Consider the following 27,372-nt stretch of genomic DNA (forward strand, 5'->3'; position numbering starts at 1 on the left):
TGCTCACAGCAAGACCTCCACCGAAGGCCCCAATCACTGCAAGCCCCCACCCCCTGCCCCGATCACTGACAAACCTCTCTTCAGATCCGAATGCGGCTCGGTTCACAGCCCTACACCCCCTCCCCTCACAATCACGGCTTGGTTCAAAATCCTCTCCCCCTCCTCCCAAATGCGCCCCCGAGCTTTCCCCCCACTGACTGCTGGGGATTATCCAGCTACGGCTTCCTGCCCCTTGCTTGCATTCTCCCCCCCAACCCCGTCGGCCAGGCTGTTGATCTGGCTGGCTGTCGGGCGGGAGATGGCAGCATTTTATTTAAAGGAGGCCCTGCCGTTGAGATCAGCAGGACCTCCATGTCCCTGACCTTGCTGTGTTCTTCGCTGATTAAGGCCTCCCCTGCACCTTTCATGTCTCCTGGTAAATATTGGGGCCATAAATTCATGCAGCACAGAAGGAGGTCATTCGTCCCAAAGTGCTTGTGCTGGCTCTTTGAAAGAGCTGTCCTGCTCATTCCCCATAATGTTGCAACTTTTTCCTTTTCAAGTATTTATCCAATTCCCGTTTGAAAGTTACTTTTGAATCTGCATCCACCACCCTCTCAGGCAGTGCATCCCAGATCATAACAACTCGCTGCGTAAAAAAAATTCTCCTCTTCTCCTCTCCGTTCTTTTATCAATTAACTTAAATCTGTGTCCTCTGGTACCGGCCCTCCTGCCAATGGAAACGGTTTCACCTTATTTAATCTATCAAAACTGTTCATAATTTTTAACACGTCTATCAAATCTCCTCTTAACCTTCTCTGCTCTAAGGAGAACAACTTCAGCTTCTCCAGTCTATCCACATAACTGAAGTCCCACATCCCTGGAACCATTCTAGTAAATCTTTTCTGCATCTTCTCCAAGGCCTTGACATTTTTCCTAAAATGTAGTGCCCAGAATTGAACGCAATACTCCAGCTGATGAGGCCTAACCAGTGATTTACAAAGGTTTAGCATAACTTCCTTGCTTTTGTACTCTGCCTCTATTTATAAAGCCTAGGATCCCGTATTCTTTTTCAACAGCCTTCTCAACTTGTCCTGCCACCTTCTAAAATTTGTGTAGGTGAACCCCCAGGTCTCCCTGTTCCTGCGCCTCCTTTAAAATTGTACCATTTAGTATGTATTTTCTCTCCTCATTCTTCCTTCCAAAATGTATCACTTCACACTTCTTTGCATTAAATTTCATCTGCCATGTGTCTGCCCATTTCGCCAGTCTGTCTATGTTCTCCTGATGTCTGCTACTGTCGTCCTCACTGTTTACTACATTTCTATTTAAAAAAAGAAACTTTGGGTGCCAAGCTTGCATTTTAGAAATTTCCAGATATTTATTTTAAAACTAGACAGCTGGCAACACTGAGACCCTAACATTGCTCCCCCTGGTTGCCTGGATCCTTGACAGACTGAGCTCAGTGAAATTGCACTGCACCTGTCCAGGTCGCAAAGCTCCTTGATTTTGTAAGCGAGACCATTAGCATGGTCCAGTTGCTTTCCCAGCACAGGTCTGCCCCTTGGCAGAGCCTTGCACCTGGAAATGGGGATGAAAACAGGAGCGCAGCTGCAGGTCTCTCAGACCTACAGCTGTGGAGCTGCCTGCTGGCTTCAGAGCCTTCTGGCAGCATTGTGCATCCCACTCACCAACCTTTGCAAATAGCAGTACAGCTACACACATCCCAAAAGATGCAGTTAATGAGTTTGAGGAGGTAGCACCAGGTGAGTCACAGTGCACAGATGAGGAAGGACAACTAGTGATGGTAGAAGAGGTGTGGGAAACTGCTGGTTGCCGCCAAGGCACTCTGTACGTTGGAAAATTCAGCAGTGTGATAACATTGGCCAGCCATGCTACACACCTGTCAATAGGAAAGGAGATGAAATAGCTGACTATGCTGACTAATGTATTAGTCAGTTGTTCAAAGCAACTGTGGACAGTACATTGGCTGATAGTGCAGATGATGTGGGCAATTTTAACCTAACCTGCCCGTTGGGAAACTGACAGGATAGGCTGCAATGCTAGTCTTACACCCCCACCTGATTTTACTCTCCATTGAAGTCAGCAGAGAGTAATATTGGGCAGGGCGTAAAACTGGCATTCCACCTGATCCCATGGGTTTCCCGCCCAGTAGGTTAGGGTAATATTACCCCCGATGTCTTTGCTAGACTGGAAGGAAATACAGCCTAAATGTGTGAGTGCCCAGGTAACCTTGCCTGCTACTTAAAGGGCGAATCTTAAGATGCAGGTTGGTTGCACATGTCCTTGCAGCAAATGGTACAACTTACCAACTTACCCTGCTGACCCGAAGCCTGTGGAGTCATGGTTACCTGGTAGATATGCCATGGCCTGCAAATATGGTGGCTGGTATCATTGCGAGTTTGGGAAATCTGACTATGCTGCCATCTGATCCCAATTTCATCTTGTGAAACAGTGGGCTGGATTTGCATTTTAACCACTTGGGCATTAAGCATCACGTGGACAGAGTGTAGGAAGGAAAATCTGGCGGAAAGGATCACATGCTTCTTACAGAACCTGTCGGAATTTCCTTCCATTATTTTCACAGATTTTATGCTAATCACTACTTCAGTGGATAGGTAAATGAGCTGACTCAGGAAATTCTCATGTAAATACCTCTCCAGACCATCAGCAGGTGCAACTTATTTTTCATTGGTATAAAAGCAGTGCAATTCACCAATAGAATTTCTAGGCCTGAATGTTTATAGAGAATAGGTAAATGGAGTTCCACAGATGTAAGGATTGTGGTATATGCTCAATTCTTGTGATATTGTCCCTCAGTTTGCACCAAGGAGAAGCAATAGTATAGGTAAAAGGCACATGTAGTCACCCAGAAGCACGGTCATGAAAAAATAGGTTGGCTTGTGTTCACTTTGGATTTAATTATAATAATATAGAATGCACATTGACATTGTGCATTGTTATTTATGAAGTTTACAGTTATACAGGAAAGAGTGCATTTATTGGTACCGACTTACTCAATCAGTTGATTATTATTGGCATGGTCATGTAGGGGCAAAGAGGGCTGTGCATAAGGAGATGTGTATAAGAAGAGTGCACTTCACCAATGGGGCAATAGGGCAACTGTGCGACCTACTGCATGAGGTCCTGCAATGACGGTCATCTACCCGCACTTCTCTCGAAGGATGAATATAATGTTACAACTTCCAGCACACCTCGCATTGACGTGTAAGATATTTTGCAATTTTTTTTATTGGTTCATGGGATGTGGGCGTCGCTGGCAAGGACAGCATTTATTGCCCATCCCTAATTGCCCTTGAGAAGGTGGTGGTGAGCCGCCTTCTTGAACCACTGCAGTCCGTGTGGTTAGGAAGTGCTGTTAGGAAGGGAGTTCCAGGATTTTGACCCAGCGACAATGAAGGAACGGCGATATATTTCCAAGTAGGGATGGTGTGTGACTTGGAGGGGAATGTGCAGGTGGTGTTGTTCCCATATGCCTGCTGCCCTTGTCCTTCTAGGTGGTAGAGGTCGCGGGTTTGGGAGGTGCTGTCGAAGTTGGCGAGTTGCTGCAGTGCATCCTGTGGATGGTACATACTGCAGCTGCAGTGCGCCGGTGGTGAAGGGAGTGAACGTTTAGGGTGGTGGATGGGGTGCCAATCAAGTGGCTGCTTTGTCCTGGATGGTGTCGAGCTTCTTGAGTGTTGTTGGAGCTGCACTCATCCAGGCAAGTGGAGAGTATCCTATCACACTCCTGACTTGTGCCTTGTAGATGGTGGAAAGGCTTTGGGGAGTCAGGAGGTGAGTCACTCGCCGCAGAATACCCAGCCTCTGACCTGCTCTTGTAGCCACTGTATTTATGTGGCTGGTCCAGTTAAGCTTCTGGTCAATGGTGACCCCCAGGATGTTGATTGCGATGGTAATGCCGTTGAATGTCAAAGGGAGGTGGTTAGACTCTCTCTTGTCGGAGATGGTCATTGCCTGGCACTTGTCTGGCGTGAATGTTACTTGCCACTTATCAGCCCAAGCCTGGATGTTATCCAGGTTTTGCTGCATGCGGGCATACCATACACATATTTACCATACACAATCGGTAAATTCAGGGAATGGAAGCCCTTCTTGCTGAAGTAGTTGAGGATGTTTTCTTTAATAGCTCACAAAGGAACCTGGATACCATCAATTGCACCCTAGACCTTGGGAAAGCCTGGCTGATATTACAGAGATCCTCTGTGATTGCCTGAAATGTGCCTTTCCTTCTTCAGCCAAGGAATTCCCTAGTTCAACTCTGTTTTGATCACCGTCATTTCCACAAACCATCTTGTTCAAGATCAACACTCTCTACAAAGATTCTCTTTCTTTTCTTGAGTTCCTCTCCTCATCCATAAATGTCTCTCCCTGTTATTCCTCTCCTCTTCCAATGTCATCATCCTGTTCAGAATGTACTTTTCCCTTCTGGTCTTTCTGCTCCATCTTCATCACCTTTACCCTAACGGTATATGATTCTGGGAGTCTTTGAACATAAGCCACACCCTTACGTTTAAATTTTATTTCTTCAGTACACTACTTTCTTTGCCATTGTGACCTTTCCCCAACTTCTACATTTAGGGGGTAATTTTAACTCCTCCATGCCAGGCGGAAATCAGACAATTTTAAATTGCAGATGGCAAGGACACTTGCCCGAAACTGTTGGGGTCCTTCTTTAAATATGCTGTTTTTATCTGAGGCCTGAGCTGGTGTCCAGTGGTGGTTTCCCTGCTAGGCAAAAGCTGCTAGAATCTGCATCCACGGCCAGAAGAGGGCCAGGTAAGTGTGAATTTTTAATTTTTTTACAGGTTTCCTTATGGGGCCAGAAGAAGCAGAGTGCTCCTCCAGACCCCACAAGGAAACCTTAGGCCATCCTTGTCCCGGGCTTTCCCCCCTCCTGCGTCTGAGAGCTCCCTCCCCAAGCTCTCCAGTCTACTTACCTCGTGTCAGGGTTAGATTAAGAGGAGTGATTATGTAAATTGGGCATGTTCTTACTGGAAAAGGAGGTTGAGAGGTGATATGATTGCTGTTTTTACGATTTTAAAGGAACTAGATAATGTAGACCGTGACAAGCTGTTTCACTTTGTCCAGAACAGAAGAACCAGAGGATACTGCCTGCGCTTGAAGGGGGGTAAAATCAAAACAAATCCATGGAAACAATGACCCCGATATTTAAGGGGAGGCGGGGAGGGAGTGGGGGCACATGTATGCAGCAGAGAAACCTGGAAATGCCAGGAATGCGGAAGTCCTGCCGAATTTAATGGCAGGACATCATTAGCATTTTTTTACTCCGTTTTCCACCCAGCAGCCGGCCAAATTGAAAGGCTGGCGCTGTCGGGTGGGAAAGCCAATGATCCAGCAATCGGGGGGGCTCGGACCGCAGCAGCAAGGAGGGAGGGAGGGAGAAAGGAAGGGAGGGAGAGATCACAGAGGGGATTGGTCGATCACGAGGAGGGAGAGACCGCGGGGATGGAGAGATCGTGGGGAGGGAGAGATCACAGGAGGTTTTTAAGAATGCGGTGGGAGTCAGCTGATTGCGGCAGAAGGTTTGCTTGAGGGGCCGGAAGGAAGCACTCCTGCTCCTGGTGGCCCACAGGCAGTGCTCTAAAAACCACTTATCTGCTGTATCCTGCAGCTCCCGCCTCCCTTTAGCTGTATAGTTTCCCGAGCCCTGGGAAACCCGGCCCGCAGCATTAGATTCAAATGGGTCCCAAAATCTGAGGAACGGAGCCTCATTTAAATATTATAATCACGGACCCACCTCTCCAGAGCGGGTTACTCAGACATCCACAAACCCGCCACGGTTAAACCGAAAGTAGGTGCGTTCATGGCGAGTTGTGGTCAAGTTTCACGTTTTTACCAATTCAAACCCCCCAATTCCGCCCACCTGTTGGTTAAAATTCTCCCCAGTATTTCAGTGAGGTCAATCTAAGGACCAGGCTCTCCAGGGAGATGGTGAAAACAGATGGTACTGAATCATTAAAATTGACATTAGATCGATTTCTTTCAGAACATAACATTTTGGGATGCAGTATATGAGTAATTTGAGACATGACATATGGTAGCATGCTTGGGAGGCACAGTTGACTGTGAACCTATGGTTTCCAAAGCTCTCCACCACTGTGGTTTTCCTTGTGTCTGGGTCTGTTGTAGACCAATTGATAGAGATTGATTGCTATGATTAGTCAACAACTCCATTATCATTGTATCATGCGACTACCAGCATGGTAGAAGGCGAACTTTTTTCACCTAGCAATTCCTATGTTCCTATGACTGTTCCCCCGGGTCCCAAGCAGCGGCCTCTGAGCCTTCTGATTTTAACGGCTGTGATGTCAGCAAGCGGCATGCATATGAGGCTTGACTGTTAAATAAGATGTGCCTCCCTGCTACCAACCCTGGATGCAACAGCTATTTGCTAGGCTGCGTTCCCCCCCGGGAGTGAAAATCAGCGCCTTATTTCTTAGGCATTCAGCTGCCAAATGACACTCAAAGAGGATTTAGATGCATAAGAAAGGGTTTAGAGGAAAGAGTGATCAGGATGATTCAAGGCGCTGGGAATCTAAGTTAAGAAAAAAGGCTCAAGTAATAAATGTATTTTCATTGGAGAAAAGACTGAGGGGAGATGTTGAAAGGTAAAGAAATAGTTGAAGTATGCAAGCTATTTAACTTGGACAATGAGCACAGGACTAGAGGACACAGACACAAAATTCACAAGCCTTGAGCAAAGTTAGTAATTAAAATAAAATAACCCCCCCCCCCACCCCGCCTCCCTCCCTGCCCCAACTGTACAGTGGACATGTGGAGCAGACACCCAGAGAAAGGAGTTTACTGTTTACTACTGATAACTCAAAGTTGTTCTTTTGCACTAAATTTTGAATAATCCAATAATTTGAATTAAGCAATGCAAATAACAGCAAATTGAAAATTTAAAGCTAAAAGTAGTCAAACGCAGATGATTCAAATTAAGTGACTTTGAATTAAGAGGGGTAGACGATATGTGGAGTTAAATTAATACCATTAAAAGGGAGATGGATCGATATCTGTCAAGAAGGGGGATTGAGAATTATAAACTGCTTGATTTTTTTCTAGCGTATGTTGGGAAAAAACTTACTAAAGACGTTTAAAGCATAGGATCAACACATGTTGTTAGGGAGGGGTAGATGGGGGTCCATGATTAAATACACACACTACATAAATTCAAGATGGAGGGGGCTTGATGGCCTTTTCTCACTCCAGACTTTCATATGCTCTAGTCCTATGGACTACTTTCATTATTGATGATGAGCACATCTTCATAACAAATCCCACACTGCTTTATTATACAGTTGTCCCATTGCTACTTTTATCTCTCAATCAATAGTGTTTTAAAAATGCATTCATGGGCTCATCATGTTTATCATTATAAACTAAGATAATTATTCCCACTCTTAGCGAAGTCATTACTCTTGGCACTGCTCTAAACAAATCTAGAGTTTCTGCTTTAAATTATCCCAATAACACTGGCATCATAAAAACATTGCTTGGGTTAATTCAACCTCTGTCAAAGCACCATTTAATTGTTTGTTTTCCTCCTCTGAAGTCCCTCTACCCCATTAAGAAAATGCTCTGATTTGCTAGCTTCAATCTTTTTTGCTGTGTAGCTCCTTTCAACACCTTCTTCTGACCATACACATTACCACCCTCACATTAAGATGCCATAACGTGGCACTTACCCCTAAAAAATACCTGCTTCTTCTCTTTCTTTTCCATAGGATAGGTTCTATCTTCAAAGACCAACTTGTTTTGCTTTATAAAGTTGCTGTCACTAGCCTTGATTCATATTTCATTTGAAACCTAAAATTAGCATCTCCCCTACACTTCTCTTCTTAAGCCTTGCTGTTACCCATCTCTTAAAAATGTCTGTCTTCTTCTTTACCATATCCCACCACTCTGCTCTAATCTTGTAACACTTTCAAAAATTTCCACTTGCAAAGATGCTAATCACATGGCTCTCCTCCTGCCTTATTCTACAAGTATTATTTAATTTCTCACCTAATTCAGAATAACCAAATTAACTCCCGACATCTAGTCGCCTGGAGGAGGAACCCCTTAATCTCCACAAATTTGGATATGAATATAAAATCCATCCTTGAATTACTCAGGAAGTACCTAACTGACCCCAGTTGTTAGCCATCAGTATTAACAGAATTTTAATTTCCTTGCCCTGTTCTAATCTCTGACCGAATGAACAACCGTTGATTCTAATGAGAACATTAGACAATCAACTAGAATTTGTGCAGGAAGTTTTCACAAGGAGATCAACAGAACCCTCAGAGAAATAGCAGAAGCAGCAAAAAATGGCCATTTATGCCATTTCTCCAGGATTTCTACTGAAGTTACAGCAGGAGATCAGGAAAACCCTGCAGAAATGGTCCCCGAATATCTTTCCAGCCACATTTCAGTGCTGTAATTATGTAAGGTTCATTGTACAGTTGTAATGTCACAATATTCATTTCACTATCCCATACATGACAACTTAGAAAACTAGCAAAAGCTAATCAAGAGCTTCAACAAGGCTGACAGCACAAAACAGCTCTGGATATAGACCTATGACATGTGAAGACAAAGAGTTAGGCTGAAAGCATGGCAGTACATGGGCTTGTCATAACCTAAGCTCCAAGTTTACTAAAGATTCTATCATTTTTATTGCAAAGCAAAGTGAGAAAGTTTGGTACTTTAGAAGGGGAGTAAGAATGCTGAAGGCATGAGAACTATTTTCTACAGAATCACACCCCCTCCCAGAATATTTTAATTTTTGACACTTGATTTGGTGCATTTGTTGATATTTTGGAGCCTATTGTAATTCTGAGTGTGAATCAGTATTTTTTTTAATTAAGTAAAACGTGCCACCACTCCAATCCCACTCTATGTTTTATTTCTAAACCTTGGAAATTCCAAAAGTATGGTAATAGGCATTGTCAAATAAAGCCAGTTAATATAGTCACACCAAGGCACATCCACCTTATCTCAAAAAGTGTCTGTACCCAGTATTTTGGAAAAATAAACCTTCACATAACACAATAGTCAGGCATGACCAAGAAAATTCCTTTTGAGGAAAATAGTGCCTAGTGTGTCCGTGGAGTTCTTTCATTCTACCATAAGTTCGGCAGAAGATTAGTGTAAAACCCAAGAGAAACAGCATAAACAGCCGTTTCCACCGTTTCTGACAATCTTGCGCTTGTTATGGCGGGAGATCAGGGAGCCCCTTTGAAAATTCTATCCCTAAATTTTTAGAAACAGCATTTTAGCAGCTTATTTATTATATGTAACTTCTTTGAGAACAAACAATAAATAAACACACCCTCGACTGGAAATCTCAGAAACCAACTACAAATTTGAATTTTCTTCTGTCTCAAGTTTGTGCACAACAACAATGAAAAGTAACGCCTGATGGTTCTATTCACACCGTTCAATTTATCTGGTTCTGAGAGGTTTCAGTTGCACCTAACAAATGATCTGATTTTGATACGGGCAACCACCAATGCCAGTGAAAAAAGCTGCTTTTTCTTGTAAAATGTTGACAAGCCAATACATGGCTTGAAAAGTTAACTGTCGGGTTAAAAAGACTATGGTTGGTAAGTATACCATCAAATGGAGTTTCCACAAGAAGACACTCAATGGTTCTTCATGCGTTTAAATGGTCCTAGAAGACTCTCATCAGCTAAGCATTTTTGAAGCTCAATTCAAAACACCTCAACACCCAAAAGATTAATTATACAGTATAAATCAAATCTCCAAGCTTGACTACTTTTTGTAGAACCTATTTACTAATCTCAAAACTAGGAAGCCTTTCTCCTTTCCCTTTCTTCATCAAAACCATCCTCATCACATTAAAATGATGAATTTTAATTTGGCCTTGGATTAGCTTTTTCTTTTCTTCAGGTACAGAGGCTTCAAAACACAAATTGCAACATCCATTCAGGATATATTAGTGTTGAGAGTTTAGGGAAAGTAAGAATACTAACTTAGATCTTTATTAATTAAAGATTTCACTATCTGTCTCTTTTTAATACAGAGCAGCTGTGACTGATTATTCATTAGACAATGGCTATATAAAACAGCCTAATAGGTATGATTACAGTATGTGCGTAGGATCTACTGCTACTAATATTAGGCTTGTGAAAATAAAAGGTAGAAGGGGGAAGAGCAGTATGAAATTCTTATGGCTAAGTTTAGATGAAGCACACAAATCCTCAGGATATATACAGATTAGCTTTCAGTCTAATAGGAGGAACAAGACTGGATTGGGATTAATTCCTGAATGTGGTGTCCCATTTATATCATAGCACTGTCTTCAGAGACAACAGGGGCGAGTTTAACCACGACCGTCCAGCGGAATCTGGGTGGGCGAGCAGTTAAAATCGCCGCAGGACTGAGCCGCCGAGGTCCCACTCTCTTCCCAAAGATTCTGATTTTAACCTGCTCTTTCCAGCAGGCAAGAAGGACACCGCTGGTAAGTAATGGAGTTTTCTTCAAATATGCAGATTGGGCTCCGACGACATAATCAGAGGCATGTGTGGGGAAGCCGTTGTGGTTTTTCCAGCAGGCCAACATAGAGGGAAAAGGAATTGAGGCCAGGAATAGCCTAACAAGGTAAATGGTTTTACTTTGTTTGACTTTCTTTGTGGGACCATGAGGAGCAGGAGAGCTCTCTAGGCCCCACAAGAAAAGTTTAGGCCTCCCTTGCCCCAGTCTTACCCCTCTCGCCGATTCTGAGTGCCTCCCGAACCCCCTCCCTGTGGCTTCCTTGAATGCCAGGGACACTTCCTTCGGTTCCTGGTGGAGACCTGCTGCGCCTGATATTCTGCTCCTGTCCACCAGCCAGCTACCGCTTCCCGTCAGTTTCAGGAAGGTGACTGACTGAGCCTATGCAGAAGAGGCCCAGGAGTTAAAATCGCCCTTCCACATGCTGGTGGGATGGTTTGTTGCCCAAAACAGACCCACCCACATGGTTGCCAGTCCAAGTTAAAATCGGGGAGAATGTTACAAGTAAAAAGAGCTGGTGTACACACTTCTGGCAACACCTAGGCCCCACAAGAGAAGGTTTCATTAGCTGTTTCCAGAGACAAAGTACCAATGGCAACATAGGTAAATGACTGCCTCCTAGGACACTTGGAAATTAGCAACAATATAGTCCTGAATTGAAAGCGCTCCCAGTTCAACTATACAGATTGTCAATGCAATTTTCCTGGCCTATATAGACCTTGTCCAGGCATCAAAAAAAGGTCAACAGCCAATAAAATAAAGTTGAATCATTATTAATTGTGTTAAGATGGGTGAATTTGACTAAAAGTACCTGATACCAAAAAAACCCAAAAACAAATCCTTCAGTCTTTTCTTTCTTCCACAATTTTCATGCTTTTAAAATCCAAGCTTAGCAATACCTAATTACTACTTCCAAATTCACCTTGACTCTTCTTTTGCTCTTGATGGTATCATTAACTGTGGCACTGCCCCGTCAATTTAGTTTCTCACTAGAATTTTAAAAAAAACACCAGTGTTGCCGTCTCACAAACAGGTGGAGATGGGGATGGAAGTAAATTGTATAAACAGTGCAAAATTTGGATTTTAAAAAATGGAGAATCTATAATAGGAATGCAATCACAAAGGCTGCCATTGCACAGTAACAATAAGCATATGGCCATACAATAGGATATTACTGATAATGAGCAGGTTGATTACAGGACACATCCTGCACTCTCATTCTGCAGTCAAACTGGTACGCTCAATTAAAATCTATTGTGCTCTAGCTAATCCTCTAGTAATCTGTGTTTATGATGGAATAGAATAAAATGAGTAAAGCAGGAGATACTAGCAGAGGGTGATGCAACAATGAACAGTACAACTTTTTTATGCTGGAATAGGGGACAGAAAGATAATGTGATAGGTGGCAAGAGGTTTCAGCAAACAATCAAGTTGGATCCATATTAAAGTAAGGGACGGAAAATTGCCCTTATTTTATGCTTTGTTCAGCTTTCTCCCCTTCTGCTTGGTGAAGTTCATGTATGAACACTTAACGTACTCATACTACATTTCTGAGTGCCTGTAAATGAGTTAAAGTGTGTGTAAAAATAGTGCATACAAGAAAAGAGTACAAGTGCGTTAGGTGTTGGTAACTGCATTTCACCAATCAGAATTTCTACCCTTTACTGTTTTCCAAAATGTTACCTTTTTTGTTTCCTCTTTTATATTGTCTCTTGGGTGTGCAGGTCACAGTATAGGGGCAATAATGTCATAGCGCTATCTCCAACTATATCCAGCAAAGCTCCATTTTGGGTATTAGCCTTGATAATAATTTGTTATTTCATGGAAAAGCTTTTACACAGGAAATTACACACATCAGTCACATGTCAGTGACATGGAATACATTGGCCATGAGAGCCAATGTCAAAACAACCCATGCATTCCACTGTATATGTTATTAAACAATAATAAATATGCTGGAGCAATCACAAGGTCTTACACATCCCGAGATGTAGATGGAAGTTAAAAATTGCTTGACTCTTCAGTCATGGTTGATCACATTATCTGAACCTCTTGATCAAGTCTTCATTATTCTCAATATACTATACATACTAGCCTCTAAATGCTATTAAAATTCTGCTTTAGTATTACTAAATAATTTCAATTTCATACCCTCCTGTGAACCATGTGAAAATATTACTCTACAGAAATAACCTCATAATAGTCTTAAATCAATGCGTTTTCAGGTCCATCCTTAACTGTCATTAGCTACTCTTTACATTTTATTGACGCCATAATGCAGATTATAGAAAAAAATAGATAACAGATGGTAGAAAGTGAATAAGAGATTGTAATTTAATTCTAGTATTTTGAAGACTTCCAATAAATTATACTCAATCTTTATTATTCACGCTCGTTCCATGTATTAAGTAACCAGCAGTAATTTATATTAGAAGTTAAAGAGCACTCTCACAGAATCTCATGATAAAGCTACACAGAACAACAATCCACACTTACCAGCTTTTGATGCAACATTCTCAACATTTAAATCATTTACATTCCTGGAATGCAGTTTTGATGCTAAGAACTCGTTCTCGATGAAAGGCAGTAGCGTGCTTGAGTCGGACTCATTTTCATGCACGTCGGGGCATGTACATCCTGAGTAATTAATTCCGCACGGTTCGTGACGATTTCTGTTGTTCAAGCAGTTCTCAAACCAATGGCATAATATTCCACATCCGAATTGGCTGGAATTCTCGTTATTCAGTAAAATAACCTCCAAGAGTTTGAATTCCATTGCATTTTCCCCTAGGCGTTCGTTCAAAACTGATTCAGAAGTCAGACAAAATTGTACAAAATCTTTATCGAACTGTAAAAATGTAAACAAATTCCTAGTTTCACACAAGTTAACAGCATCATAATCGATGTAATCCAATGTGCTACAGGTCTGGTTCGGAACGTAGTGATCCAACTGCAGTACCATCAGAGAGGTTTGGGAGCAAATCTGCTTCTCTTTGTGAAATTTTAAGTAAATGGAATATTTTGTTGGATCTGGGTTTTCAATAGTCCAGGAACAGCCAGACAAGGCTTTAGGGAATATGTCCTGCAGGGAGAATGATCTGTACAGAACTCCAGAAACCAATGTGGAACATACGTTCTCACTGACATCAAACCCCAAAGTGAGCAGAACAAGGGACAACAACACAGGTAATATCAGGCGATGAGCAGTGTTCATCCTATGTCATATGTCCTGAAATGAGAGGGAATGAAAATCAAATTATTGATGCAATTAGAAGATAATTGAGGTTTTTTTACATCACATAATACTACATTAATGATGGCAACCATGCAACAAAACAGGCCAGCTGTCATCAACCTCTTCTTAAAAAAGAGTTCTGATAACCCCTCAACATCTCCCATGGCCAATGGCACTCCCCAGCATAGATCATCTGACCTACCATGTCCTGGCTGCAGTGGAGACACCTGTAAGAGACTGGTTATAGACTTCAAATCTGAAAATGGGGAATAATGCAAGGACATCATTTCAGTGTCATTCTCCCAGACTGCAATGAGCCACTATGTAAAAGCAGCTTTAAAGAGTCTTGAATATCTCTGGACAGTAGGGTTGATATCTGGAAGGATGAACTCAAATGGACCGAAAGGGCCTTCTTCATCTGAACATATCACTTTCAGTGTTGATATCTGACAAGCGGGTTAGAAACACATAGAATCATAGAATGATTACAGCACGGAAGGAGGTCATTCAGCCTGTCGAGACCATGCCGGCTCTCTGCAAGAGCAATCCAGCTAGTCCTGTTACCCCGCCCTTTCCCCATAGCCCTGTAAATTTTTTCCCTTCAAGTACTTATCCAATTCCCTTTTGAAAGCCACGATTGAATCGACCTCCACCATCCCCTCAGGCAGTGCATTCAATATCTTAACCACTCGCTGTGTAAAAAAAGATTTTCCTCATGTCACCTTTGTTTCTTTTGCCAATCACTTTAAATCTATGTCCTCTGGTTCTTGAGCTTTCTGCCAATGGGAACAGTTTCTCTCTATCGACTCTGTCTAGATCCTTCATGATTTTGAATACCTCTATCAAATCTCCTCTCAACCTTCTCTGGAACAACCCCAGCTTCTTCAGTCGATCCACGTAACTGAAGTCTCTCATCCCTGGAACCATTCTAGTAAATCTCTTCTGCACCCTCTCTAAGGCCTTCACATCCTTCCGAAAGTGCGGTGCCCAGAACTGGACACAATACTCCAGTTGTGGCCAAACCAGTGTTTTATAATGGATCATCATAACTTCCTTGCTTTTATACTCCATGCCTCTATTTATTCATTTCCACATCGTTCACCTGAGGAAGGAGGTAGCCTCCGAAAGCTTGTGAATTTAAAATAAAATTGCCGGACTATAACTTGGTGTCGTAAAATTGTCTACAATTCTATTTATAAAGCCCAGGATCCCGTATGCTTTTTTAACCGCTTTCTCAACCTGCCCACCACCTTCAAAGATTTACGCACATATACCCACAGATCTCTCTGTTCCTGCACCCCTTTTAGAATTGTACCCTTTAGTTTATATTGCCTCTCCTCATTCTTCCCACCAAAATGTATCACTTCGCACTTCTCTGCATTAAATTTCATCTGCCACGTGTACGCCCATTCCACCTGTCTGTCTATGTCCTCTTGAAGTCTATCACTATCCTCCTCACTGTTCACTACACTTCCGAGTTTTGTGTTACCTTCAAATTTGGAAATTGTGCCCTGTACACCCAAGTCCAAGTCATTAATATATATCAAGAAAAGCAGTGGTCCTAGTACCGACACCTGGGGAACACCACTGCACACCTCCCTCCAGTTCGAAAAACAACCGTTCACCACTACTCTCTGTTTCCTGTCACTTAGCCAATTTCTTATCCATGCTGCCACTGACCCTTTTATTCCACGGGCTTCAACTTTGATGACAAGCCTATTATGCGGCACTTTATCAAACGCCTTTTGGAAGTCCATATACACCACATCAACCGCATTGCCCTCATCGACCCTCTCTGTCACCTCAACAAAAAACTCAATCTTTTTTTTTCAAAAAATATACTTTATTCATAAAATTTGCAGCAGTACATACAATACAGTTGTCATATCACTTTCCAAACGTACACAATACAGATTATACAATTTGCAGGTTACGTCAAGTACAGTACAATGAACACATTGGACATAATTACAGTTCATGACACTCTATGGTGTCTCATTGCATCAGACTCAACACAGATTATTGCTTACAGATTCATTTCAGATTCATTACAGGTACATTACAGCAATTTGAATTTTACTTTCTGCCCGAGGGGGTTTTTCCCTGATTGCAGCCCCTCGGTTTACAATGGCGGGAAGGCTCTAAACGGTTGCCTTTCCCCACAGAGCCTTTGCAGCGGCCGCACCCATCCTCAGTGCGTCCCTCAGCACGTAGTCCTGGACCTTGGAATGTGCCAGTCTGCAACACTCGGTCGAGGACAGCTCCTTGTGCTGGAAGACCAGCAAGTTTCGGGCAGACCAGAGGGCGTCTTTCACCGAGTTGATGGTCTTCCAGCAGCAGCCGATGTCCGTCTCAGTGTGCGTCCCTGGGAACAGCCCGTAGAGCACAGAAACCTGTGTTACGGAACTGCTCGGGACGAACCTGGACAGATACCACTGCATCTCTCTCCAGACCTTCTTTGCAAAGGCACATTCCATAAGGAGATGGGTGACGGTCTCGTCTCCACCGCAGCCTCCTCTGGGACAGCGCGCGGTGGCGCTGAGAGTCCGGGAGTGCATGAAGGATCTGACGGGAAGGGCCCTTCTCACCACCAGCCAAGCTAGGTCTTGGTGCTTGTTTGAGAGCTCTGGCGATGAGGCGTTCTGCCAAATGACATTGACAGTCTGCTCGGGGAACCAACCGACAGGATCCACCATCTCCTTTTCCCGCAGGGTCTCGAGGACGTTACGTGCGGACCACTTGCTGATCGCCTTGTGGTCAAAGGTGTTTTCCTGCACAAACCTTTCCACGCAGGACAGGTGGGGCGGAATGGTCCAACTGGACGGAGCGTTCCGTGGCAGCGTGGCCAGGCCCATCCTTCTCAACACCGGGGACAGGTAGAACCTCAGCACGTAGTGACACTTTGTGTTTGCGTACTGAGGGTCTATGCACAGCTTGATGCAGCCGCACACAAAGGTGGCCATCAGGATGAGGGCCACGTTGGGCACGCCTTTCCCCCCTTTCTCTGGAGATTTGTACATCGTGACCCTGCAGACAAAGTGGAAGATGGCTCGGGTGACTGTCGCGGCGCAGGAGCGAGGTATGGGCCAGACCTGCGCCACGTACAGCAACACCGAGAGCACCTCGCACCTGATGACCAGGTTCTTGCCCACGATCGAGAGGGATCGTTGATGCCACAGTCCCAGTTTCTGCTTAACCTTGGAGATACGCTCCTCCCAGTTTTTGGTGCACGCCCCGGCCCCCCCGAACCAGATCCCCAGCACCTTCAGGTAATCCGACCTGACGGTGAAGGGGACAAAGGATCGGTCGGTCCAGTTCCCAAAGAACATGGCCTCGCTCTTGCTACGATTTACCCTGGCCCCCGAGGCCAGTTCGAACTGGTCGCAGATGCTCATCAATCTGCGGACCGAGAGCTGATCCGAGCAAAAGACACAAAAAACTCAATCAAGTTAGTTAAACACAATTTGCAGAATGTTGCATTCTGTCACCAATGACCGAGTTCCATTCCCAGTGCGTGCAATGTGCCATTACAGTCACAATGACAACTCATGCAAATAATGTTATCATGTCACATGTTTATAGGTAAATGAAAAATGACCAATTAAAGCACTTCATACAATTTGTGAGCGAAACTGCTGTGTATCGGTGTAGCATGAGAGGTCACTTTTTTAATTGAATTAGAAAGATGAAAAAAGTGGGGAAGGAGGGAGCTGTTCCATTAGGACAGGCTCCACATAAACTGGACAAGTTGCTGGGACCAGCGTCCTGGCAAATTGAATAACTAGGGCGATAGATAGGGCTTTAAACTAATAAGAGTGGGGGAGGGTAAGTGTAATTTTATCAGCCTAAAAAGAAAAGTCAAGGCTGTAGAGCAGAGTAGCGATTTGGGTAAAAACAAGCCGAGTGTGTCAGGAAGGGACGGAGGGGGAAAAATTTGATAAGGGACGTTTTTGGGCGGTGGTAGCGTGATGCGTTAGTACCCCGCGCCCGATTGTCCCTACAGAAGCAGCACATGAACTTCGTGCTGCCTGCTAATTACCATGATATCTCCGTGCAGCCAGCGCTACCCGCGCGGCTGAGAGACTTCAAGGAGAATGAGGAAGTTGGAAATGGGGCAAGCACAGCGCACGTCATCAGCAGCCTGCACCTCTTAAAGGTGTAGGTGAACATTTCAAATGGCAGGCACACAGTTTACTAGGAGGAGGGAAAGATGGCCACGAGGATAGCAGGACCGGCACAAGAGAGGGCTCCACACTTCTCCAATGATGCACTGGAAGCCCTGGTGGAAGGGATGGATGAAAGGAGGACCAACATGTACCCACAGGGCAGCAGGAGTCCCTCCAGACTGTAGCTTTGCAGACATTGGCAGGCTGTGGCACAGGAAGTCAACGCCAGGAGCATCGCACCCCTCACATGGGTGCAATGCCGAAAGAAGTTCAATGATTTGACACGAGTGGTCAAGGTGAGTGAATCTAAGTGTCAAGTAGCACATGCTACCAACTGCACCACTGCTCCACGCATCACACGCCCCGTCAACCACCCACCAACAAACACTGCCCATCCATACGCAATGCTGCACTCGGCATGCTGCATCTCACCTGCACATAGTATCACACTTGCAGGCTACACAACCACCAAACACAGGTCACACAAACTGGCATTACTCAACCACGACAGGCACATCACCCACACACCTTCCGGATACTCACTGACACACTGTCCTCTGTCTTGCAGGAGAAGGTGGCACATAACAGCCAGCAGCAGGAGCGACCTGAGGGTGGATGGGCACGCATAGACATCCTCACCCCCACAGAGGAGACAGTGCTTCGGATCATTGGGCGGGTCGTCGCTGCAGCCGTGACAACATGCCGTGCTGGAGGGCCTGATGAAGGGAGTCTCTGCATATCTAATGCTCCTTCTCCTTTCCCACATCTCCCCCCTCCCATAATCTTTTCTGACTCACGTGCTGCACATGCTGTCAGCACGCATGTCTTACTTGCTCCTCTCCCAACTCTACAACTCAACCTGTTTCCCTTTGTCATTGCAGATACCCAAGAATATGTGCAAGCACCATCCGAGGAGGAGGAGGAGGGGGACACTGAAGCCACACCGTCACTCAATCTGACACTTGCTTCCACCAGCTCAGAGACTGACACTGCGCGCCTTTAGAGGATAGGTTAGAGGAGGGATCTGCACGTGGTGAGAGACCGAGCACAAATGCACAGGAGCTGGGGCGGGGGGAATGGATACCACAGGTGCCAGCTCTGCTGCAGAGGAGTCAGATGAGGACTTCGATGGGCCAGGCTACAGAAGACGGCTGATGGGCGTACACCACCAAATGCTTGTGGCACTGGAAAGCCTGCTAGAAAGCCTGTGCACAATGAGAAGGGGCATGCAGGGGTCCAGCTCCAACTTGGCACAGGGCTTTGCCCAGAGCTTGGAGCCCATCCTTTCCAACATGGAACGGGTGGTCACCTCCATCAGCACACCTGTGGAACCCACCATAATGCAGCGTCTGATGACTGATGTCACAGCCTCCATTGCAGCACGAACATCAGCCATCCAAAGTCTAACTGCTGCATTTGGAGCTCGGACTGCTGTCTTGAAAGCTCAGACTGCTGCTATAATATGTCTGGGGACCACGGTGGAAAGGGGCTTCCAGGACATCACATCACTCCAGCAATCCGTTCTCTAGCTGATTACCAGGATTGCTGAGGCGCTGCCCCAGGAGAGTGGCAGTGGTGCCATGACTGTCGGACCTGCTGTCCTCTCTCAGGACGACAGCCTTTCTACTCCCACCCCTTTCACTCCGCCAGTGCCCCTGTTGTTGCCTATCGGCCAGCCAGGCCAGACTGCTGCAGCCCATGTTGAGATGGTGCAGTCTGAAGCCGGCGTCTCCCGGCCCAGAGCTGCTCAAGGTCGTCCTCCAAGGCCACCTGCACGCTCCTCCGTAAAGGCCAGCAGCCTCCCACCACCCATGCTCCAGCCACTGGGGAAGCACCTCGTAGGAGCACTAGGATAGGTAAAGGCACACGAACAACAGGCACTAAGGGAATGCACAAGGGTGAATAGTTCTGTTATGTTTGCATAATTTCATTTATTCATTGATAAATGAGATTTTGATTTTGCATTTAGTGGTGGTTTTTAATTATGCAATGAACTGAGGGGGAAACCAATGTGTAATCTGATGGAGGGTGATTTGATTGTCTTATGGGAGCGGAAAGGTGGGGAATATAGGACTGTTGGTAATTTGGGGGATGTAGTTGACAATATTCATAGCAGGCACGGATCAGGCGAGCACGCAGAGCCCTTGCAGACAAGGCGTGTGGTTCCTGTTGCACCATTGAGTCTTCCTCCACTTCCTCTTCTGGCACCGCCCACTCCTCCTCCTCAGCCTCTTCCTCCTCCTCAGCCTCTTCTTCCTCCTCCTCCACCTCTGGCTCAGGGTCTTCTCCAATCATTGGTGCCAAAGGCTGGTCCCTCATGATGGTGAAGTTGTGCAGCGTGCAGCATACCACCACGAATCTGCCCACCGGCTTAGGGGAGTACTCCAGGGCTCCTCCAGACCAGTCCAGGCTGCGGAAGCGTTGTTTGAGGAGGCCTGTGGTGTGCTCCGCGATGTTGCATGTGGCAGCATGGCTCTCATTATAGGCCTGCTGTGCACGTGTGCATCGGTTCCTGATCGGTGTCATGAGCCACGGCGCGAGGGGATAGTCCTTGTCGCCCAGTAGCCAGCCTTTGACTTGCCAAGTCGGGTGAAAGATAGCTGGCACATTGGACTGCTGCATGATGAAGGCATCTTGACTGCTCCCAGGGTAGCAGGCATCAACCTCCATGATTCAATGCGTGTGATTCCAACCAGCTGCACATTGAGGGAGTGGAAGGCCTTTCGGTTGATGAAGACGGCTGAGATGATATGCGGAGCACGCAGGGCAATATGCGTGCAGTCAATGGCATCCTGCACCATGGGGAAGCTAGCAATGCAAGCGAACCCCCGTGCTCGCTCGTTCTGATGGTCTCTGATGAGAGGAAGGTGATGAACCTGTTCCTCATGTGGTACAGAGCATCTGGGACCTCCCTTATGCAGCAGTGCACTGCATACTGCGAGATGGTGCACATATCGCCAGCAGAGGCCTGAAATGATCCTGAGCCATAGAAATTCAGCGCCACGGTGACCTTCACAGCCACAGGCAATGCTGTCCTTGCCCTGCTCTGAGGCTGGAGTTGTGGCCGCACCAGTTGACAGATCTAGGTCACGGCTTCCTTGGTGAACCTCAGGCGTCGGATGCAATCCTCCTCAGTCATGTTGAGGTAAGAGAATTGGTCCCGGAAGGCCCTCATTGGATCGGACCTCCTGCTCAGTGCCCTGCACCTCCTTGTCCTCCGTCTCTTCACAGCTTGACCTGCTATACATGGCCTCTCTGCACGCTCCCAGTCGTGCTCAATGCCCAGCGGGAGCCCGAGCAGACCGCCCATGGTTGGCAGGAATGTTGTTCAACCACGGTTGTATCTTTCCGAACCATAAGGCAGTACCTTCCAAACCACTCTCAAATGTACTCTAGGAACCCTCATCAAGAATAGGGAGCTTCAAAAAACACTTCCTACTTCTCCAGCAGCCAACTAATCCAGCAACTAACCTGCAACACCTGTATGGCCCCTTTAAATAGCGCTAGTGGGGGGTCCTCCAGGCACTCTAAGACACGTTCAGGTGTGCGTAATTAAGACTGTGCTTTGAGTTGAGCGTTAAGGTCCAAAATGGTGAATATCACTTTAAATCAGTATTGCAGTGATTGCACACATTTTCTCCCTACTTTTCATGCTTCCAGCATTCAGTATTTGCGCATGCGCTAACTCCTATACCAAGTTGGCGTCCGGCGCACGTCACGCTGCAAACGTGCATGCGCATCCAAACCGCCATCTTGGATGTCAGAGAGGCTGTGTAGCGCTGAAACAATGGGCGCTGCATGGCCCAATTTAGCGCCCAGAGAGTTTAACAAAGGTAATAGGGCATTAGTGACTAAGAGCACATCAGGGAAAAATAGTAAAAAGCTAAAATTAAAGGCACTGTATCTGAATGTATGAAGCATTAGTAACAAGATAGATGAATTAATGGCACAAGTAGAGATAAATGGGTTTGATCTCGTAGCCATTACTGAGATGTGGTTGCAGCGTGACTAAGGTTGGGAACTAAATAGGGCAGAACTTGCTCCCGAAATAACGGAGAGCTCAATAGCGCTCTCCGTTTTTTATGGCAAATCAAAGGAGCAAGTTGCCACATTTGCACATGAGCAGTAAAATGCGGAAGTTGTGAACTTGCTCCTATCGGTTCGCCGGCGAATTGAAGCTGCGAATTAAGGGGCCATTGCACCCTACAATCATAGAAATCACTGAAAAATCGCAAATTTGCACATCCACCCAGCTGGAACGCAACTAATTATGCCACCAAAAGGTACGCTTGAAAATACCTGGTCTAAATTAAGTTTAAAATTTGGTCAACTCTTTATGACTGCCAAACAACTAAAAATTAAATTAGAAAAATATTACTCGTTATTTTAATAGTTTTTGGTCCTTAAAAATATTAAATTGTATTTTTTTTACTTTTCCCTTCTGTCTCGTAAATTTAATTCAATATTTCTTTGGCTTTTTATTAAAAAAAAATTTGTTTACAATGACTTCCAGAATATTAACTTTAAATGAATGAAGTCTGCTTGCCTGCTTGTGGGCGTGACTTCTCTTCCTGACAGATTTTGTGGGCATGTCTTCTATTCTCACAGACATTTCCATGCGAATCAACCTACGCTGTTCAGAAGCTAAGTTGATTGCGCACAATTCTTTAAACGTTCAAAATCACGCAAGTCGGCACCACAGAGCCTGCAGTAAGCACATTCATAAATTTATTTCACAGAAGCTGCAGCGAGTTCTGTCCCAATATTCCAGGGTACTTGACTTTTAGAAAAGATAGGCAAAATGGAAAAGGGGGAGGGGGCAGGGGTGTGCAGGGTGGGTAGCCCTGATAATAAAGGATGAGATAAAGACAGTAGTGAGAAAGGATCTTGGCTCAAAAAATCAGGATGTAGAATCAGTATGGGTGGAGCTAAGAAATAACAAGGGGCAGAAAAACACTGGTGGGAGTAGGTTACAGGCCCCCTAACAGTAGATATAGTGTTGGGCAAAGTATGAATCAGGAAATTAGAGGAGCATGTAACAAGGGTAATATAATAATCATGGGGGACTTTAATCTTCATATAGATTGGGCAAACCAAATTGGCAAAAGTAGTTTGGAAGACAAGTCCATGGAATGCATCTGAGGCAGATTTCTGGAACAATATGTCCACGAACCAACTAGGGAACAGGCTATTTTAGATCTGGTACTGTGTAATGAGTCAGAATTAATTAATAATCTTACAATAAAGGATCCTCTGGGTAAGAGTGATCATGTTGAGTTTGAGAGTGATCTAGTTAAGTCCAAAACTAGGGTCTTAAATTTAAACAAGGCCAATTATGTAGGTATGAGGGGCGAGGTGGCTAAAGTAGATTGGAAAATTAGATTAAAATATATGATAGTAGATAAGCAATGGTGGACATTTAACAAAATAATTCATAATTCCCAGCAAATATACATACCCTTGAGCAATAAAAACGCCACAGGAAAAGTGATCCAACTGTGGCTAACTAGAGAAGTTAAGGATAGTATTAGATTAAAAGAAGATTACAATGTTGCCAAAAAGAGTAGTAGTAAGCCTGAGGATTGGAAGGGTTTTAGAAATCAGCAAAAGATAGGAGAAAATTAAATATGAGAGTAGGTTAGCAAGAAATATAAAAATAGATTGTAAGAGCTTCTACAAGTATATAAAAAGAAAGAGATTAGCGAAATTAAATATGGGTCCCTTAGAGGCAGACACAGGAGAAATTATAATGGGGAATAAGGAAATGGTAGAGAGGTTAAACAAATATTTTATATCTGTCATCACAGTAGAAGACACAAAAAACATACCGGAAATAGTGGGGAACCAAGAGCCTAATGAGAGGGAGGGTCTTAAAGTAATTAAGATTAGTAAAGAAAAAGTTTTAGAAAGATTAATGAGACAAATCCCCTGGACCAGATGGCCTACATCTTAGGGTTTTAAAAGAGGTGGCTGTAGAGATGGATGAATTGGTTTTGATCTTCCAGAATTCCCTAGATTCTAGAACAGTCCCTTGCATTGGAATGTAGCAGATGTAACACCGCTATTCAAGAAAAGAGGAAGAAAACACAGGACTATAGGCCAGTTAGCCTGACATTGGTAGTAGGTAAAATGCTAGAATCTATTAAGGACGTTGTAACAGAGCATATAGAAAATCATAATATGGTTAGGTAGAGCCAACACTTTTCATGAAAGGGAAATCGTGTTTGACAAAGCTATTAGAGTTTTTTGAGGGTGTAACTAGCAGGGTAAATAAGGGAGAACCAGTGGATGTAGTATATTTGGATTTTCAAAAGGCATTCGATGAGGTGCTACATAAGAGGTTGTTACATAAGATTAGGGCTCATGGGATTGGGGGTAATATATTAGCATGGGTTGAGGATTGGATAACGGACAGAAAACAGTGCATAGGAATAAATCATTTTCGGATTGGCGGGTTGTAATCAGAGGCTTCAGCTATTTACAATCTATATCAATGACTTAGATGAAGTGACTGAGTGTAATGTATCAAAGTTTGCTGACGATACAAAGCTAGGTGGGAAAGTAAGCTGTGAGGAGGATGCAGAGAGTCTGCAAAGAGATTTCGACAGGTTAAGTGAGTGGGCAAGAAGGTGGCAGATGGAGTATAATGTGGGGAAATGTGAGGTTATACATTTTGGTGAGAAAAATAGAAAAACAGAATATTTTTTAAATGGTGAGAAACTATTAAATGTTGGTGTTCAGAGGGATTTGGCTGTCCTTGTACACGAAACACAGAAAATTAACATGCAGGTGCAACAAGCAATTAGGAAGGCAAATGATATGATGGCCTTTATTGCAGGGGGGTTGAAGTACAAGAGTAAGGAAGTCTTGCTTCATTTGTACAGGGCTTTGGTGAGACAACACCTGGAATACTGTGTACAGTTTTGGTCTCCTTATCTAAGGAGGGATATACTTGCCTTAGAGGGGGTATAACGCAGGTTCACTAGATTGATTCCTGGGATGACAGGGTTGTCCTATGAGGAGAGATTGAGTAGAATGGGCCAATACTCTCTGAAGTTTAGAAGAATGACAAGTGATCTCATTGAATCATATAAGATTCTAAGAGGGCTTGACAGGGTAGGAGCTGAGAGGCTGTTTCCCGTAGCTGGAGAATCTAGAACTAGGGATTAGTCTCAAGGTAAGGAATCGGCCATTTCAGACCGAGATGAGGAAAAATTTCTTCACTCAGAGGGTTGCGAATCTTCGGAATTCTCTACTCCTGAGGGCTGTGGATGTTCAGTTGTTGAGTATATTCAAGACTGAGACCGATAGATTTTTGGACTCTAAGGGAATCAAGGGGCATCGGGATACGGCAGGAAAGTGGAGTTGAGGTTGAAGATCAGCCATGATCTTATTGAATGGTGGAGCAGGCTCAAGGGGCCGTATGGCCTACTCCTGCTCCTATTTCTTATGTTCTTAAACAAAGGTCAATGGAAATTATCGTAATTATTGGTAATATCTATGGAGAGGATATTTTGTTTGGTGCAGAAGAGCAGTCCATAATTTAAAAGAATAAAAAAAGGGACAAACTTTTTTTGGAGAATATAAGGCTTGTATTTTGTAGCTATGGATGTCTAAGCTAGAAGCAATTTACCTAAGCATCTTAATAAGATTTCTTTCTCCAACATTTTTCTCACATTCTCTCCAGCCCAACCTACACAAATTACAACTCATTCAGAACTCTGAGGCCTGTATCATATCCTGCACAAAGTCTTGCACATCCACCACCCCTGTCCTAACTGACTTAAGTTGGCTTCCTATCAAAATCCTTGACCTCACCAAAAACATGGTCAAAGAGGTCGGTTTTGCAAAAGATTTTGAAAGGAGTGCAATGGAAGGCAAAGCTGTTTGGGGAGAGAACTCCAACATGGTTCTATTACCAATGGTGGATTAGAGGAGGGGAGGGAATTGACCCCAAACTAGTGCTGAGGGTATGTGCTGGGTTGTAGATCAGAACAAGATTGCAGAGTTAGGGTGAAGTGATGCTTTGGAGGAAGATTTGGCAGAAAGTGAGGAGGACTATTAAAGGCTTAAGGAAGATATAAAACAGGAATGGGCAGACAGATGGCAGATGCAATTTGATGTCAACCAGCTTGAGATAATACATTAAGGGAGGAAAATAGGGAATGTTAAAGGGTGTGTATGAATGAGGATACCTGGGAGTTCAAATACATAATTGCTTGGAAGTGCAAGTGGAGCGAGATAAAGCCATAAAAAGGTCTTACAGCTTTATGAGTTTTCTAAATAGGGGTATAGAGTACAAAAATAAAGAAGTAATGATAAATTTGTATAAAACATTGGCTCGGCCAGAGTGCCATGTGCAGTTTTAAGCTCCCCATTATAGAAAGGACATTAAAGCCAGAGAGAGCGTACAGCATTGATTCACCATCACGATGCCAGGGAAGGGAAACCACAGTTTTGAGGAGAAGGAATGAAAGGTTTTGATAGAATGAATAGAGCAAAATTATTTCCTGTGGTTGGGAAGTTAAATTGTCAACTTAACTCCTGAATTCAATTTAAATTGTCAGTAAGACAGTGAGGAAAAAGGTTAGGAGAAATTTCTTCACTCAGAGGGTTGTGGAGGGTGGAATGCATTGCCACAAGAAATAGCTGAGGCAGAGATCATTAAATGTCTTAACAAAAAAATGGATAAATATTTGAAGTAGAGATAGATACAGAGCTACGAGGAGGGAACGGGACTGTGTGATTAGTTTTGGATTGCTCTAGCAAAAAGACACCATAGACATTGCAAAACAGGTGCAACCTGTTTATTTCCCGACCACAGTTAAATGTATATGTGCTATACTTTTTTACTGTCTTGGCCTTGCCCTTCAACTGAGTGTATGGTGTGTAGTATATTCTACCTAATATTGTGCTCTTATAAGTGCTACCTTAGCAGTAAGAGTATGGCAGCCTGCTGCTTCACCATGGGCACTTCTTCACACAACTGTGATGGTGTACCTCTTGCTGTGTGTCAGCACTTTGGCCCCTATACTGGCTGGCTGTACATGCCACTTCTTTAGTCCTTTTGTGGAAATAGTTGGCTTGGGCGGATGTGGTGTCACCCTACAAGTTAACTCCCTCATCTAGGGTCCCTCCTGCCTTGCCCCTAGCTGTGGGGTTTTTCTTTTGTAAGACCAAGAATCGTTACGGGAACAGACCCTTAGTTATTATTCAGGAGTATGAAACCAACTATCAAGGTCCAATCAGGCGGAACCCCTAGCCTCTCCAAGCCAAAATTGAAAACCTCCAATAAATTGAAGCCCAACATCTCAATAACCACAGTCAAATTGTTCGTTAAAAAAAAGCTATGTCTTCATTTTGTACCTTTGTCTGCAGTGGCTTCCCTGCAGATAGCTGTAGAGTTGCAACTTGCCCCATGGAGCG

General features: G+C 44.3%; 1 protein-coding gene across 1 annotated transcript in view; it reads right to left on the minus strand.

The window, feature by feature from the left end:
* The window catches only part of LOC137342497 (adhesion G protein-coupled receptor B2-like), a 697,882-nt gene that overhangs the window by 618,036 nt on the left and 52,474 nt on the right, over positions 1-27,372 (minus strand). Inside the window, exon 2 of the mRNA XM_068006399.1 lies at positions 13,042-13,774. Within this exon, the coding sequence (XP_067862500.1) occupies positions 13,042-13,759 (718 nt within the window). The 5' untranslated portion in view covers positions 13,760-13,774. The remainder of the gene's footprint in view (positions 1-13,041; positions 13,775-27,372) is intronic.

Source organism: Heptranchias perlo, chromosome 26 (genome assembly GCF_035084215.1).
Source record: "Heptranchias perlo isolate sHepPer1 chromosome 26, sHepPer1.hap1, whole genome shotgun sequence".
Taxonomy (NCBI): Eukaryota; Metazoa; Chordata; class Chondrichthyes; order Hexanchiformes; family Hexanchidae; genus Heptranchias; species Heptranchias perlo.